Raw genomic sequence first — 15,528 nt, 5'->3', positions numbered from 1 at the left:
TCTAGGGTAATTTTATTCTTCCATCATTCTAAGGTGTTTTTTTGCAGCGTCTAGTTGATCATCTACGTAGATACCGAAATATGTCGATTTAAGAGTGTTGATTCTATCTCCTTGAAATGGGGAAAAAAGATTTCTAGATATGCTGATTACGCATGTGACAGAATCCTCAGGATTTGTGGGGTTTTTTTTTTCCTGCATTATTGTGCAATTAAGATTGTCGTCTCCCAGCCAGATGCCACTAAGTGCTACGTTCAAAATCACGAGTTTTCAAACGGATTTTTTCTCAACCCACGATGCAAACAAAAATAGGAATGAAATTTCAAAACGCAGAAAGTCTCGACAACACACGCCCCCGAAAGGCTAGCACTAATCAATAACAAATATGACGCATGAAAAAGAAATACTACAAAATTTTATTACGAATATCTGGAAAAACACAATTGGTTTTCCAGTCTACAAGAAATATTTAAAGTCCTAACTGACAAACAACAACAACAAAGAGAGATCTACTGCTTTACTATGACTTTCACAACATACAAAAGATTGGTAAACCAAGAATCACAGAATACCTACAATTGTAAAACCAATGGTTCACCGTGTGTGAGATCTTGACAAGTATGCTTTTGCCAATGAGAAACAGGTTTCTTTCTGCCTTCTGAACTCGCCATATCGCAAGAAAAAATAACCAAGATAGTCGAAATCAATTGGAGACATTTTTGCCTGTGAAAAGTGTGATACTCAATAGTTAAACAAAATTTCTTCCTCTTTAACTCTGACTGTTCCCTACATTCCCTGTATTTATTTCGGCAGTCGAGGGGATGCTGAAAACACCGCTCACTAATGAAGGCAAAGAAATATTACCTGGATTAAAGCCCATAACGCCCAATACAAGTGTGATGCTAACATGTACATATTTGTCTCGATATAAAGAGCTTCCAAATCTTTGTCAGACACCTGATGTCAAAAGCAACTCAGTTGACTAATTTCATGTTCAGCAAACTGCATAAAAAGTTCGTGAGACACATTTCGAGTTTCTTATATGCTAAAGATGTTAACCATCAATGAAGCTAGAAATAAAATTGTCAGAGCACCTACGTGTTCACATCAGAGACACATTACTGTCGCAAATGCTTATGAAGACAAATTGCTTATTGTAACTAAAACATTCGTCCATCGTCCTATATGAATCCCGGACATGTGATTTTTCAAATTGACAATAATGCTTTTACTTGATGAAATAATTGTATATCTCAAATCATTCTGCAATCTGGTTTGGTTAATGTGGATGAAAGAACAGAATGGGATAAAGGTAACAACATAGAATGATCTTGAACCACATATGTACAAACTACTTTACCATACTTTAGTAACCAAAGCTGAATTGTACAGATTACATACAAAAAATCGAACTAGTGTTACAAAGGATGATATTTGAAAGCAGCATAGTAACAAAGCCTAAAGTAACAGAAACTGAATTAAGTAGCAGCAAAGACCAGGTCCATAACCAACAGCATGTCAGTCATCAATACTTCTGCTAGAGTAAAGCCAAGAAGAAGAAGGAGAAATACAATCATCTCCCTGCAATTGGCATTTGACAGCCATCACAGTTAACTTCCTAAAATACATAGCAGAAATCCACTTTAGTATTTCAGGTGGGAAGAAACAAAAAAAAAATCCAATTCACCAATATATACAACCATCAAGCCATGAGATCTGCTCACATCTTACGAGTTGGAGACAGCCTATCTAGGTTAAGTTTTTAGAACCCACAACTTTGTATTACCCGAAAAAGAAAATTGTTAATGGCAAGTACAATGAGTTTACAGTAAACACATACCTCCTCCGGTCTTTCAGGGTCTAAATAGTGTCTGAAGAAATGATATTGTTCATCCTTGTTTGGGCACCTACATGCAGATAAATTTTCCATATCACCTCAAGTTTTTTATAGCATCAAATGAGTGGAAGAGAAGATTGAAATGACATACAAGCTGTAGTCACAATCATAGCCAGCATATTCGTTAAAGTGATTCCCAATGTCAAAACCTCTGTAACTATATGATCCATACTCAAAATCAATGATGTAGAGTCTTTCTGCACATTCATCAAAAGACAGTCATTGGTCAAATTGAAATAGTAGTATCAACTACTAATTCAGAATGAATGTTGAGAATAGGTTAATCTCCAGACTTCCCATGAAGAACCATTTATGCATCACCCCTTAAGAAAAAGACGACTATTTTCGACCAAAATCCTTATTCGACATGTTCCCATTCACTACTAGACAGTGGCCAATCAAGCAAAGCCAAATGAGCTAGAGAACTGATATTTCCTAGTCAAGTTTAATATCATATATGATTCAGAGGCCTGTGCTTCATAATGAATTTTATAAGTTAGCTGGAAAAACTCAAGCCTACAGTATCTCAACTTGCAGGACTGAACCCATAACTAATATATTGCATTTTAGGCAAAAGGATAGATGCAATGATGCGGTGCAACTTGTCCAGGTTTCTAGAAAACAACAAATAAATGGAAACAAAGGAAATGGGAGTTAATTTGTGGGTGTGCACATTTATGCATACATAGAGCACCCCCAACAGGAAAACATTAGGAAGGGGTGCGAAGTCTCAACAGAAAAACCATTAGGTTTAGGCATAAATACCTTCATCATCATTAAGCATCAAATTTCCTGAAAGCAAGTCATTATGAGCATAGACTACTGGGGCATCAAGACATCCAGTCAATTCCTGTTCCACAAAGATATATTTACCACATCATGTGAAACTGAACCTGTCGAGAGAAGACTACTGTATCGATTTAAACAGGGTAACATGCCCCCACACTGAAGCTTGACTCCAAGACATAGCCACAACACATGGACACTTTTATGATGAATGACAGAGAGAACTAAATTCAATCTGTCATAGAGCCGAGTAAATTATCTATTTTAGAAAATTGATACAAAAGAAATTTATATTTTATTTTAGTATTTTAGTAAATTTATACAAAACTGCTGGTTTAGAATTGATACAAAAGAAAATAAACAGTGTAAAACAGAAATTGTTTCAAGCAAAAATTAATAGCTTATCATGCCACAGATAACTTCATGACTCAGGGACAGGGAAGAATCATTCTCCATTGATATATCTACAGAGAAACATTTCCAAAAGAATACTCAAATAAAAAAAAAAGGGGAAAAACATTTGAAGAAGGAAATTTAAAAATCATCAGAAACTCATAAATGTGTATTCAAAAGCCAAACCATGCTTTGACTTCAGCATGAAATCCTATTTTGACAACTTTTTAGGTGGCTGAGTCTGTTCAGATAGTAGATTATTTGGAAATTTTCTTCAATAACACTGTAACACTTTTGTGATATATGAGATAAAAATGCGGTTGGAAAGATAAAAGGTGATTGGAAACGTATCTATGATGCAATCAAAAATTTTTTGCAAATAACAACCAATCCAAACAAACACTTTTCAACAATTTAATGACAATATGCCATCAACTTGATAAAACGGACAGCATTACTAGAGAGATATTCCTCAAAGATTGCTATAATCAAACATCAGAATCTCAAACCCAACTTAACAAAAAAACCAATATATTTTCATTCTTCCTTTGCACATGCAATGTTCACTAACACTCAATCATAGCCAATAGTCTTCGCAAAATGCATACACCAAAATTTATGGACAAGAAGATATTATACAGAAAGATATGTCATGATAAGTCACCCAGTTCCATAAGAGGAAGAAAGAGAAACATATTGGATTACAGATGATACAAGAAGTCAGAGGAGATAATACCTTGAGCTCAATGATTTCACTAATTATTTCTTTAAATGAAATTGTTTCATACTTCTTCTGCTCCTCAAAATCATCAAAGTTGAGGTTTGACGCTGCATTCAACAATAAAAGCAACTCAGACATGACCAAAAACAAGGGATGACAGACATAATGCTTTTAAATGAGCAAAAACCTTCAGGAAGTAGAATATGGATATAGATGTATAGCATCCCATGTATAGACCTTTTCCATAGAATTTGAAGATGTCATTCCACAGTTGAGGTTCTTTAGAACCTGGTATATCCACCTGATGAAACTTACGAAGTTGTTTAGCAATTTCAGCTGCTAGCTTTGGCTCTCTCATGTCTGTCAAGAGTGTAAAACATATCAACAATGACATACCATGTTAAAAAGTCAAACTTCATCATTTAAGGCAAACTTTCCATAGCAAGGATGAATGTCAAAACTAATTTCAGGTCAGTGGCTCCTTACAATTTTCATCCATGTACCTAGACTAGTGAATTACTCTCTCCAACCCAGTTAAACTGTGTACTGAGCTTTTATTAAGTTCATCCAAAATAATGTCCACTTTTCTTTAATAATAGCATGAACTTACAGAAGGACCATTTACACATGTCCTAAATCTATAGACTAAAAAACTCATTTCTGTTTGTTCTCCACAGTTGCATTTTGAGTGCATATACTCGTGCTCCAAAACCAGAAGCCACTAGAAATTTATTTCCAGATAGAAGAACAACTTAGAAAGGTTCCCAAACTGAATTAAAAATCAAGAGTTTAAACAAATCCCAAAGGAAAAGGAGCAATTTTACATTTTCTTGTACATGCAACCAATAGCCAACCCAAATGGCATGAATTAAAGTTCATTTAATTTGAGTCAAGTGAGTTCTAATTGGAAAATGTTTATTTCCTTCAATGCATTTCCAAAAATTTACCTGGTGGAGCCAGAGTTCGTGCATCAATAAATGACTGCACCATTCCATTCGCAAATATTCCAAGTAACTTTGCACCAAATCCTGCTGCTGAAAGGTATGGGATAGCCTAAAAATATATTGCAGTCAGTACCAGAGTGATAAAGAATTTCCAAGAATAAAAAATCACGATAGCCAACCCAGAATTTCTCCCATGAAGACAACCACTTTGTAACAGCTTTTTGTTTCTTTTACTATGTCAGTAAAGCAATAAAAAAGAATATCACAATGTGAGCGTATGAATACATAGCATCTCTAAGACACCACAACATAGTAGAAATTTCTCGAAATGATCAGCAGAAAATTTAGAAAGATAAAATGTTTTGTTTTAAAGAAGAAGCACCATCTGAAGTTACTGACACTACATCAGAAACAAATGCAACTTCACATTTTAGCAGTGCAAAGAGGCTTTACAGAAACGTAATAAAAATAAAGCAGACAAGTATTGCACTTGATAATTGAATAATCTCATTGAGTTGATCATGTCAACATCAAGCCCGAGGACTCACCTGTAGTTCCCTTTCACGATTGATGACGTACTCAGTATTAGGACCATACAACCTTACTGTAATATTGACAATATTCCCGTTTTTTTCCACAACAGAAACCTTTAGCACTGCAAAAAGTAAACGACTATTACTCAAATAAAATTCAACCGTAATTAAACTTGAGAAAAAAAAATATTGACATTAATAACCAGAAATCAGGTACTGTAATTTTCATGCATATCAGACACACTAAGTTCCAAGTAAATTCAAGCAGTGTTCGCAGCAACACGAAGTTCCAACTAAAATCAAGCATTGCTTATGGCTTAATTACTCGTAAGCACACAAAACTGAAAACCTACATAGATTTGTTATGCCACCGGAAACTCTCTCAACAGAGAAGTGAGACTCGTCCAAATTAGACCACTTCTTGAACAGGTCCTTGCACAGCTCTCTGAAGTAAAACCAGAGAAAATCATCAGAACATTCAAAAAATTACTAGATTGAAGCATTTATTTGGACATTCCTATCTCAAAACAAATTACTTCCACCGAGGCATATGTTAAAAGCACTGAAGTTTGATAGTCACATTCTTTTTAACTAAGGATGATAAAATCATCAATTCAACTGACCCTCCCCCAACCCCAAATCCGTGTAATGAGTCAGTCTAGAGATGAAACAGCTCAAATCACGCAAAGATAAACTAAGATCACAGAGATAATCTCCAGAATTTAAATCCGCCAACAACCATTGGGCCAACATCGTAAATTAGATAAAACACTCAAATTTTATGTCATAACTAAACAGAAGAGCACATGTATTTAAAGCATATTCAACAGAAAGCTCGTAAGAAGCTGAAAACACAACACTATCCCAAAAATAATCTGCCTCCAATTAGTTTAAACGACATAGGAATCTGAAACAACAGGAAATGAAAGAAGATAAACTTACACGATCCGCGGCTTCATATCGGAAGGCGATAGGGAGTGGTCGATGGTGAGGGAAGACGACGGAATGTCAGAGGTATGGCTCTCTGCAACTTCGATGGCGTTCCAGATATTGACTGCCCCCATCTTGTCTTCCGATATTTGGGATATTCAAATATTTTTAGCAGAGCTGATTACTTGCCTATTTGGTGTTTGTTGGAGCGACAAGGAAGGCCTTAGCTTGATATTTGTAGTGCCGGGAAAAACGCTGGCTCCGTTTGGAAGTAAGATTATATTAAAACGCGGTGATGTTAGTGATGCTGACAAAGCAATTAGTAAATGGCAATTCTGTCCCTTCCCTTTTGCTTTTGTATTGACCATTTAGTTTTGCACTAGTTTTGACCTTTGACTTTCCTTTTTTTTAAGTGTGATATTATTACGAAAGTTCAGTTTCTCCCTTGTCCCAATCAGACTTAGCCATTTAAACACGTTAAAGAAGAGCAATCTCTTCGTGGCTCATGGGCAGGTGGCGTGGAATATTAATGTGGGAACCCAATTCAGATTTTTCCTACTCATTTTATCTGCGAGTCGAATTCGAACAGTGCGATATTGGAAATAAAATAATTAAGTTTGAACTTATTAAATTTTAGAAGCCGAGCTCGAACTCAATTTTAATTTATGTTACTCGAGCTCAAGTTTAAATTTAATTAAATCTAATCAAATTCAATCGAATCTATTTGAACATAATCGAGTCTAATCAAACTTACGTAATAAAAATTAGCGTTTTATATATAATTTTAAATAAATAATATTATTGACATTTCAGAATAATAAATATAAAAAATTAAATAAAAAATATATATATAATAAAAAGCTCGATTAACTCGTCCAACCTTTGAATACAATATAATGGAGTTCGAACTCGACTCATGAGATCAAACAAGCAGCTCAAATTCAATCAAAACGAGATTGAGTCAAGCTGTTGTTGACAGAATAGCTCGCGGTTTCGAGTTGAACTACTTGGCTCAGCGTCACCCTAATCTCGCTTACTAACCTTAGGATGAAAAAAGGGGAAAACTCTTTGGATTAATCGATTCTTTGCATCCAGCGTCTCCTAAGTTCCTGTTCAGACTACTTCGCGTAATTTTTACTAAATTTGAAAAAAACTTGTATAATTTTGTTGTAATTACTATAAATTTTACATAAATTTAATTATATCCGTTAATTAATTTAATTTTTTATAATAAGATTGCACGAGTTTATATCCAAAAGGTGCATGGATTACGGCATCCAGATTGTTTATGGCTAATTTTGGATTGGACAACCCAGAGTTTGAGAAGGAATGGGACCAATGAGGGATAGTTTCCGGCCTAGGAAAAGATGTCGGTTTACAAAAGAGGATACAGCAATTAGTATAACACTACAAGTGTCAAAGGAATGCCGTCTTGGGAGTCAAGCAGTGTCACTGTCAGTAGTAGACCAAGTGCCCAACAAATCCCAGCAAGACTGCGACCAATCGACTTTGGAACCCATGAATCATGAGCCGGGCCTAATTTCACAAATGCAGAGCACCTGTTGAATAATGAAATAGTAAACCCGATCATTTCCGTCAAGGTTAACTCATCATCTTATCCGCCAAATTTGCCCTTCCGTCCATACGAACTCTTTTCTCCTCCGTTTCTTCTTCTGTACCAACAGCGAAACAAGAAGCTGATGGCGGCTGAGCTGAGCGCCTAGTAAGTAAGATATCATTCCGCCATTGAAGTCTCAAAAGCCAGGGAGAGAGACGACCTAAAGGTATTATTATCGCGTTGTATCAAATGAGGAACTAGGGAAATTTTGTTCCTTGTATACGTAGGTGCAGTTCATATAATGCACGTTAGGTGTTTGTGGTTATGTCCAGTCCAGTGCAGTAGCTCACCTCTTGCTTAAGATTTTGTGGTGTTTAAAAGAAGGAGGAGAAAAAAATAACAAAAAACACAGGAGCAAGAAAAATGTATTGGACGATCCAAAAAAAAAAAAAAAGCACGGGAGTGAGAAAAAATGTATTGAACTAGCGAGGTGGACATTTGTTAATTGGGGTTGGGGTGCCTGAGGTGAGGTCGAGATAAGGCTTGCATTACTAGAAATTATTATGCCTGAATATCTCTTTTTACTTTTCCCGTTTTCCATGCCTCTCTGCATTTCAATGTACAAGTATGTCATATTTTTAAATTCATTTATTAGGGAAGCCAAAGTTTTTGTTTGCATCTTATGTGCATATCGTTGATGTTGGCAAATAGAAAGGTTATGGTGTTTGCTCCAGTGTCTGGATCTTAGTACATTTGACTTCAAGCATTTTTTTTCCAAGTGCAGACACGGAAAAGATGATGAGATTACTGCTCTCAAAGACGGCTTCTACAAGAAATAGCCTTCATTTTTCCCAGTTCTATTCTCAAGTAAGTTTGCAATACTAGCAGGAGGAGTTATATGAGTTGTAGTACATAGACTTAACTTGTTATACTTGACAGAGAGGCATGCATAGTAGAAACAAGAAAGCAATGGAGTTCATTGCTAAAGGATGGAATGCTCTGAAGGAAGTTGATAGAGTGATAGATTATTGTGATCTTAATGACCACCGTCTCATCCCTATGCTTAGGGTAAGTTTGATCAAGTATTCTCACTGCATTCATATTTAAGTACATCAATTGTGTTATTCCCATCCTTACATTTGGTAGCTTGTAGACAAGTGGCAGAGGATTTTGCAGCATTTCCTCTGCATAAATGTCTACTGTGCAATTGATGCATTGAAGATAACGCAAAACTTTTAGCTGATAAATTTCTTTCCTTATCTTGGTTAAACATTTTCTTTTGGATATTTTGATAAAATTCTGATAAGTCACTTTTATCTGTTGAATTTGAATTTATCTTGGTGGAATTTTTTGCTATGAACCTTCAAGATTTGGACATTGGAATTTGATTATTTTAACATCTGATTCACTCTAGTCAACCATAGGACTGATGATACAGCCATAGATGTGAGGATAGTCTTCCAAATTGTCCTTTTTGGTTTCTCTTGCTCTGACTACAGAGTAAGTAGTTTTTTTTTCCTTTTGGCCTTTTCTTCCAAATTGGCCTTTGTGGATAATTCCACAACTCCATCAGAACCCCTTGTCATCAGTTCACCTTCAAGTTGCAACATCACACTGCTCTTGGTTTCTCCGTCTTCAGGGGTGCATACATCACTGGTTCTAGTAGTGCTTGCCAAATTTTCTGGTCTCGTTTTTGGGGCATGGTTCCATCATAATACTACTGGAAACCATGAGTTTTACTCGTATCTCCATCTTCCCAAGAGACTGCACTAGACAAAGTCTCTTTCTCAAGTGTTGGGGTACGCGGCATTTGAACCATTGCATCAGCCAGTCCCGTTAATTCTTTTGATTGTGATGGATTGGTGCTCCTTCTGTTCTTCCTCATGTTGGATTGATTCGTTTGACTGGCTTTTCGCTTCTTTAATGCTTTCCCTCCATGCTTAACTAAATCCATCACCTCTGCTGCTGGTTGTGGTGGACCTGGTGGTGGACTACTTTTGCTATCTGACTTCTTGAATTTGTGCAGTTTTCTACTCAAATGAGAGTTCCAGTAGTTCTTAATCTCATTGTCTCTTCTACCTGGCCAATGTCCCGTACCACCTTAGAAAGGACATCATTAATAATCACCCTATCATTATTAATCATAAATTAGGAGTAATAAAATTTATATGCACAATTTCCTAGGCTGAACCTAGGTAGGATTTTATTTTCACTCATTTACTCGTGTAGCGTTGGGGACTAAGATGTTTGCGAACACATTTGTAAGAGATTGTAATTCATTAGCTAAATGAGATTATGTCAGGCTTGTTTAAGTAAATGAAATGACAATGAATGATCTTAGAAATAGAAGCAAGTGGAGATATCCCATGATTGACCATTTTTTCCTGCATAACTTTTTTATTTTTCTCTTTGTAATTCTTTTTCCTCTTGTTTATTTTTATTTTTTTTGTTGTTGTTGGGGAGGGGGGGGGGGGTGGGGGAGGTATTCCTGAAACTATACTGTTTCTATTTCCAACTAGAAGATATAGTTGTATATTTTTAGATTGAGAATTTTCTGTGCCCTAGAGATCTCACATTCTTTTGCAAATTTTTACTCTTTTTTACGGTGTTATATTAGACAGCAAAGGAGAACTTTGAATTGGCCCTAGAGGCTGACAACTCAAACACCCATGCAAGATATTGGTTGTCAAAACTGCATCTGAAATATCATGCCCCTGGTGCATGTAAAGCTGTGTAAGAACCTAAACTTTTCCAATTTGCCTTTAATTTTGATTTTTCTTTTTTCTTCTGTTATGATTGATGCTTTCAGGTTTTAAATATTGGTAACCAACACAAAATCATTGTCTTAAAAAAGTCCGATTGTAATTCTGTTGTTTTGTTTTTTCCAAACAATTGTAATGATTAGTGTGATGTTGACCAGTTATTATAGTCCAAGATGCATTTGCACACCCGTTTTGTGATAGGATGTTGTACTTTCCCTCTTAAACGATCCATTTGGAAATGGGGAGAGTGTGTATAATAAGTATGTTATATGATTAGTTATGTATTTCTTTGCCATATGTTTTTCATTGAACTAGAATTCTTTGCTTTGAAATTTATCGAATAAATTCCACAATTTATCTTCATTTGGACATTTAGAATTGATTTCCAATTCTAAAGACAAAAAATGATCGACTACATGTTTTGTCCATTGAATTTCCACGAAGTTGTGCTATTCATGTAAAACCATATTCATTTCTCTTATATTTCTGCTATTTCATCTTCATGGACATGTCTTACCGTTTTTCTTCAATCACAACAGAGGAGCTGCTTTGTTAGTGGAAGCTGCTGACATGGGTGATAAAGATGCGCAATATGAATTAGGTTGCCGACTCAGAGTTGAGGTTAGCTTTCATGTGCATAGAATTGTGCATGTTAGCATTTTAGTTCAAGAAATGGTGTATTTGATTGACAAGCACTAGTTGAAACCCAAAAATATTTTGGCTGATATGTGTGTAATTGCGTCGCTGACTGAACTGATTTTCACAGAATGACTATGTTCAATCAGATCAACAGGCTTTCTACTATTTAGAGAAGGCAGTCGACCAGGTATGTTGTGCTAGATATTATTCTTATACCATAGCCTAGTTACAGTCTGCCAAATATGCTTATCAAAGCTGTCTACATATCTAGTTGCATCCAGGTGCTCTTTACCTCTTAGGTGCTGTCTATTTGACTGGAGATTGTGTGAAGAAAGATGTTGCATCTGCTATATGGTGTTTCCATAGGGCTTCTGAGAGGGTAATAACTTTCATCTATCTGCTTCTTGTAGTGCAACTTGTAATTACTTAGTCATGATGCTTTGAAAAAAAAAAAATAAATAGAAGAACCATTCTTCCGCCAATTTCTTGCAAAGTGATCTGGCAAAGCAAAAACATACATGTGTGTGTATTTTGTAAGCACAAAGCAAATATTTTGTTTTGTCTGTTGCATAGTGCAAACAGGCATCATGGTATCCTATGTGAGATCTTAGACTGTTAATTAGTGATTAAAGGGTCAATAAGAAACTTTGACTAACTTTTCACCTGTGGGGATTATCCTTATCAGAAATTATGCTGAACTTTCTCCACTGTGCTGTCAACTTTTCTGCAGGGTCATGCTGGAGCCGCCATAGCATATGGTTCCCTGCTTCTTAGAGGCAAGATGCCCTTGTTCTTTTTCAGCCTTGTGCATTGATTTACTATATTGGTGGAAAATATTGTGATGTACATAATTTGGTTGAGAAAGAAACTGTTTGGTTATTTGCCTTTAAGAGATTGACATGGTTCAGGAGGTTTTTCTTTTTTTTCTTTTTTTTTAATTTTATATACAGCAACGATAACATTTCTATAACCTAATCTACACGGTTCAGGAGGTTATTTGTCGCAAACATTTGAGTAATCTCAAATGTAACATGGGATTCAGCTGGGAAGTTTTCTTTCCCTGCGCTGTTGACTCATTCTGATGAAGCACATTTATTGTTACTAAACTTTAATTTAATTACCTTAAGCATGAAATTGATGTCATTTTTCAGGTGCGGAAGTTCCAGAATCGCTAACAAGATTTAGTACAAAAAGGAGATCCCTGACCAGAATACAAAGAAATAAGGGGGAAAGGAGCGAGCTTAATCCCCTTGAGATGGCGAGAGATCAATTTGAAATAGCTGCAAAAGGAGGATGCGACCTTGGTTTTAGATGGCTGAAAAGGCTCGAGGAGGAAGAGGAGCGCGTTTATAAAAGCCGAATTTCTAACTTCAGTTAGAAAAGGTCAAGAGGAAGAGGAGCGCGTTACGGCTCCGTGACAAAATGAAGAAGTGCTTCCGTACAATTAGCAAACAGCTGCAAAAAGCAGGATGCCGCTTTGGGTTTAGATGGTTGAAAAGACTTGAGGAGGAGAGGAGAGTAGCGTTCACTGGCTTCATGACAAAATGTTAAGACAAGGACATCGGTACAAGTAAGTTAAATGAACAACCAGCAAAAGAGGGATTATAGATTAGATAAATAATTCATTCTAGATCTCCACTGTAATCTTCAGCCTGGGCTTTTCTCTTTCCCAGTATGAGTCGGACAAAGATATCAAAGATGAATTACTGCACAGGTATTTTCTCTAACAGAGCAATTTTTCACTCCATATGCGAGGCTAGCCGAAATTAAATGCATGTATACCCAAATAATTTCATATGACGGAGACTTGTTGATTTTATTTGCATGCTTGGTCTTACTCTTAGGTGAGGGATTCAACCGGTTCCATGGCCATGATACCATGATAGTCCTCTCCCTCTCCCGCCAAACTCCAAAGAATGAAATGGATAATCTGACCAAGGTGGTGGTGTTTAGATTGCAATTTTCTATTTATTGAAAAACTTTTACATTTTTCTTAAATGCATTTGTTAATAATTTTTTTATTTTACGTGCATCAAATTATATATATATATATATATGTATAATATTTTTATAAAAATTTCAAAAAATAACAATTTAAACAGGTGAAAACAAATTCCATTTTCGCTTATAGTTGATTCCAATTATTAGCAGCAAGTCGTTGTGATATAAAACCACTAGGGTTACTTAGCAATGACTACGTACATTTTATAACAAACCCTGTACAGTTGTTTTGTTAACTTTTTCTGCTGTCGGAAATCAAAATGTCAGCTTTTTTTGCGATCTTCTTTTACTGTTATACTAGAAACAAGAAAGAAAGCGCTGAGGTCCCCAAAATTCTCTGCTATTTCACGCGCTTTAGGGACCTACCACTAGCGAGCGTGATTGCTCAGAGGCTTCACAAGATGCGCCTCCGGAGACTCGTTCACCGGAAACTGAGAAACGAGAGCAGGATGCGTGCCAACTAATGTCGCCTCAACCGGCAGTGGCAGCGCGGATCACTTTTTTCTTTTTTTCTTTTTTTTTTTTTCTAAGGCGATCCATGATTTTTAGGACATACATTGATTTGATTTGTGATGATGATCACAGTTAAATTTATTTAAAATTTTCTTGTATAATAAAAGTGGAGAGCAAAATATCATTGTAAATAATAATAATAATAATAATAAATTAAGTGGATCAAAATTCAAGTTTGATCTCTTTTTGACTTAGCACAAGGGACTCAAATAAATTAATTTTCTGATGTATAATAATTTGACACTACACTGTTATTCATCTTACAATGAACCAAAATAAATTACTTTTAGCCCTTTTATATGGTAATGGAGCCACATGATGAGGCAGGAGATACCTTTTAGTTGCTTAGTTATAGCCACCCAAAATACAGAGAATTAGGTGCCACATTCCTATCATACATTGCATGGAACGAGAATTCTTCCTTAGCTTTCAACCTCTTTGCTATGAAGTTTCCTCTTAAACACCAAACCAAAAGGCAATTCTGTCTTCAAAAGGACCCGACCAACAGACGTCACCAAATGCAAGGCCATGAATGAGCAAACCTATATATGAAGGAATCAGATGCCTGCAGATATGCTTTAATTTTTTACAGTAGTAAAAAAGATGGAAAAGTGGGGAAGTAGGGAGATATTTTACCACCTTTCAAATTACAAACTCATCACGTACAGTCCGCGCGCCTCCGCGTGAAAGTAAGGCTAATATGTACACACTAATTTAGCACATGTTACCACTTACCAAATGCCCCCAGCTACGAGCCTACGCTTTCCTAGCTGGGGGCCGGAGTCCTGTTTTTGTTGTTTTTGATTTGAGAAGCCCCAACTTCGGACGTACGATCCTATCATCACTTGGTCGAAATTATAAATGTGGTCTATTAGTTGTAATTTTTTTTTTAAAGAAGATTAAACATCAATCATATCAATTGCAACTTTTTATTTGTGGGCTGATAAATCATTAAATTGTAGTATTAGAGAATTTGCTAGGAAAATACCACAATGAATCCTTCCCAAAAAAAAATTTAATACCACAATGAACATCCTCGTAGTTTGCATCTCACAATCTTGCACAGCAAACAAATCAATCAATCTTTTGACAAAAAAAAAAAAAAAGAATGAACCAATCAATCTAGAAAAAATTGTTACGTTTTCTGTGAACACATTTCCTTATCACATTTTTACCTCACATATATCAAATCACCACAGTAATATTTCTACAAAAAAATTCAGAAAAATGCAATCAAAACGAGTCCTTTTAGTACAAATTGTTTTAATTGAATCGCTATGAATGCCACACTGATCATCGAATTCCAAAACATCACTTCATAAATAAAATGTTAACTTACATGATTTAATTTTCACCCCGTGATCGAGAATGGGTTAATTACACTTTGTACCCTTTAATTAAATTTGAATTTTCACTCTGATTCTTAAATTTTAAAATGAGACACTTTAGTTTCTAAATTATAAAATTCGTTATACTTCAATTTTTGAAGTATAAAACTTGGTCATTTTAGTCTCTAATGTATAAAATTTCTTCCAATTTAGTCCCTAAAATATACTTTGTACCTAGCCATAAAATGTATCTCAAAGTGAGATAAAATTTACAATTTAAGGACAAAAGTATCTCATATTAAAATTTACGAGGATAGTTGAAAAGTGTAAAATGAAATGAATCAGTTGAGAATTGAATGATAAATCCGCTCCAAGTCCAACTAAAATTTTTCCCCTATCCGGCCACGTCTCTGTTCGTCTTCCCAGGCATACGGACTCATCGTCACTCTCCACTCCCATCCCCAAGGAATCCACTCTCACGCAGTCACACATACACACCCCACACGCCCCTACCGGCTACCGGTAC

General features: G+C 35.8%; 2 protein-coding genes across 4 annotated transcripts; one reads left to right on the top strand and one right to left on the bottom strand.

The window, feature by feature from the left end:
• Positions 1-390: 390 nt before the first annotated feature.
• On the bottom strand, positions 391-6,423 carry LOC113773249 (probable ethanolamine kinase). Of its 2 annotated transcripts, XM_027317849.1 has the most exons (11): positions 6,214-6,423; positions 5,625-5,716; positions 5,287-5,393; positions 4,742-4,847; positions 4,032-4,154; positions 3,810-3,901; positions 2,660-2,744; positions 1,986-2,091; positions 1,838-1,904; positions 862-954; positions 391-720 (listed from the first exon to the last, which is right to left on the bottom strand). In XM_027317849.1, the coding sequence occupies exons 1-11, from the start codon at positions 6,333-6,335 to the stop codon at positions 592-594; spliced, it is 1,122 nt and encodes a 373-aa protein (XP_027173650.1). In that variant the 5' UTR covers positions 6,336-6,423; the 3' UTR covers positions 391-591. The 2 variants fall into 2 exon arrangements, with proteins under 2 accessions (XP_027173650.1, XP_027173651.1); XM_027317850.1 differs by lacking the exons at positions 391-720; positions 862-954 and adding an exon at positions 1,186-1,615.
• Positions 6,424-7,639: 1,216 nt separating this feature from the next.
• Positions 7,640-12,887, top strand: LOC113775531. 2 transcript variants are annotated; one of them, XM_027320457.1, is made up of 10 exons: positions 7,640-7,802; positions 7,887-7,985; positions 8,544-8,626; positions 8,699-8,827; positions 10,377-10,492; positions 11,061-11,142; positions 11,288-11,347; positions 11,432-11,539; positions 11,891-11,936; positions 12,312-12,887. In XM_027320457.1, exons 3-10 carry the CDS (start codon positions 8,555-8,557, stop codon positions 12,536-12,538), a joined length of 840 nt encoding a protein of 279 aa, XP_027176258.1. In that variant the 5' UTR covers positions 7,640-7,802; positions 7,887-7,985; positions 8,544-8,554; the 3' UTR covers positions 12,539-12,887. The 2 variants fall into 2 exon arrangements, with proteins under 2 accessions (XP_027176258.1, XP_027176257.1); XM_027320456.1 differs by having other exon boundaries at positions 7,640-7,985.
• Positions 12,888-15,528: the final 2,641 nt, after the last annotated feature.

The sequence above is a fragment of the Coffea eugenioides genome, chromosome 6 (assembly GCF_003713205.1).
Source record: "Coffea eugenioides isolate CCC68of chromosome 6, Ceug_1.0, whole genome shotgun sequence".
NCBI classification, from domain to species: Eukaryota; Viridiplantae; Streptophyta; class Magnoliopsida; order Gentianales; family Rubiaceae; genus Coffea; species Coffea eugenioides.
Note: the sequence above shows the minus strand (reverse complement) of the source record. Positions and strands in the feature narration are given on the sequence as shown.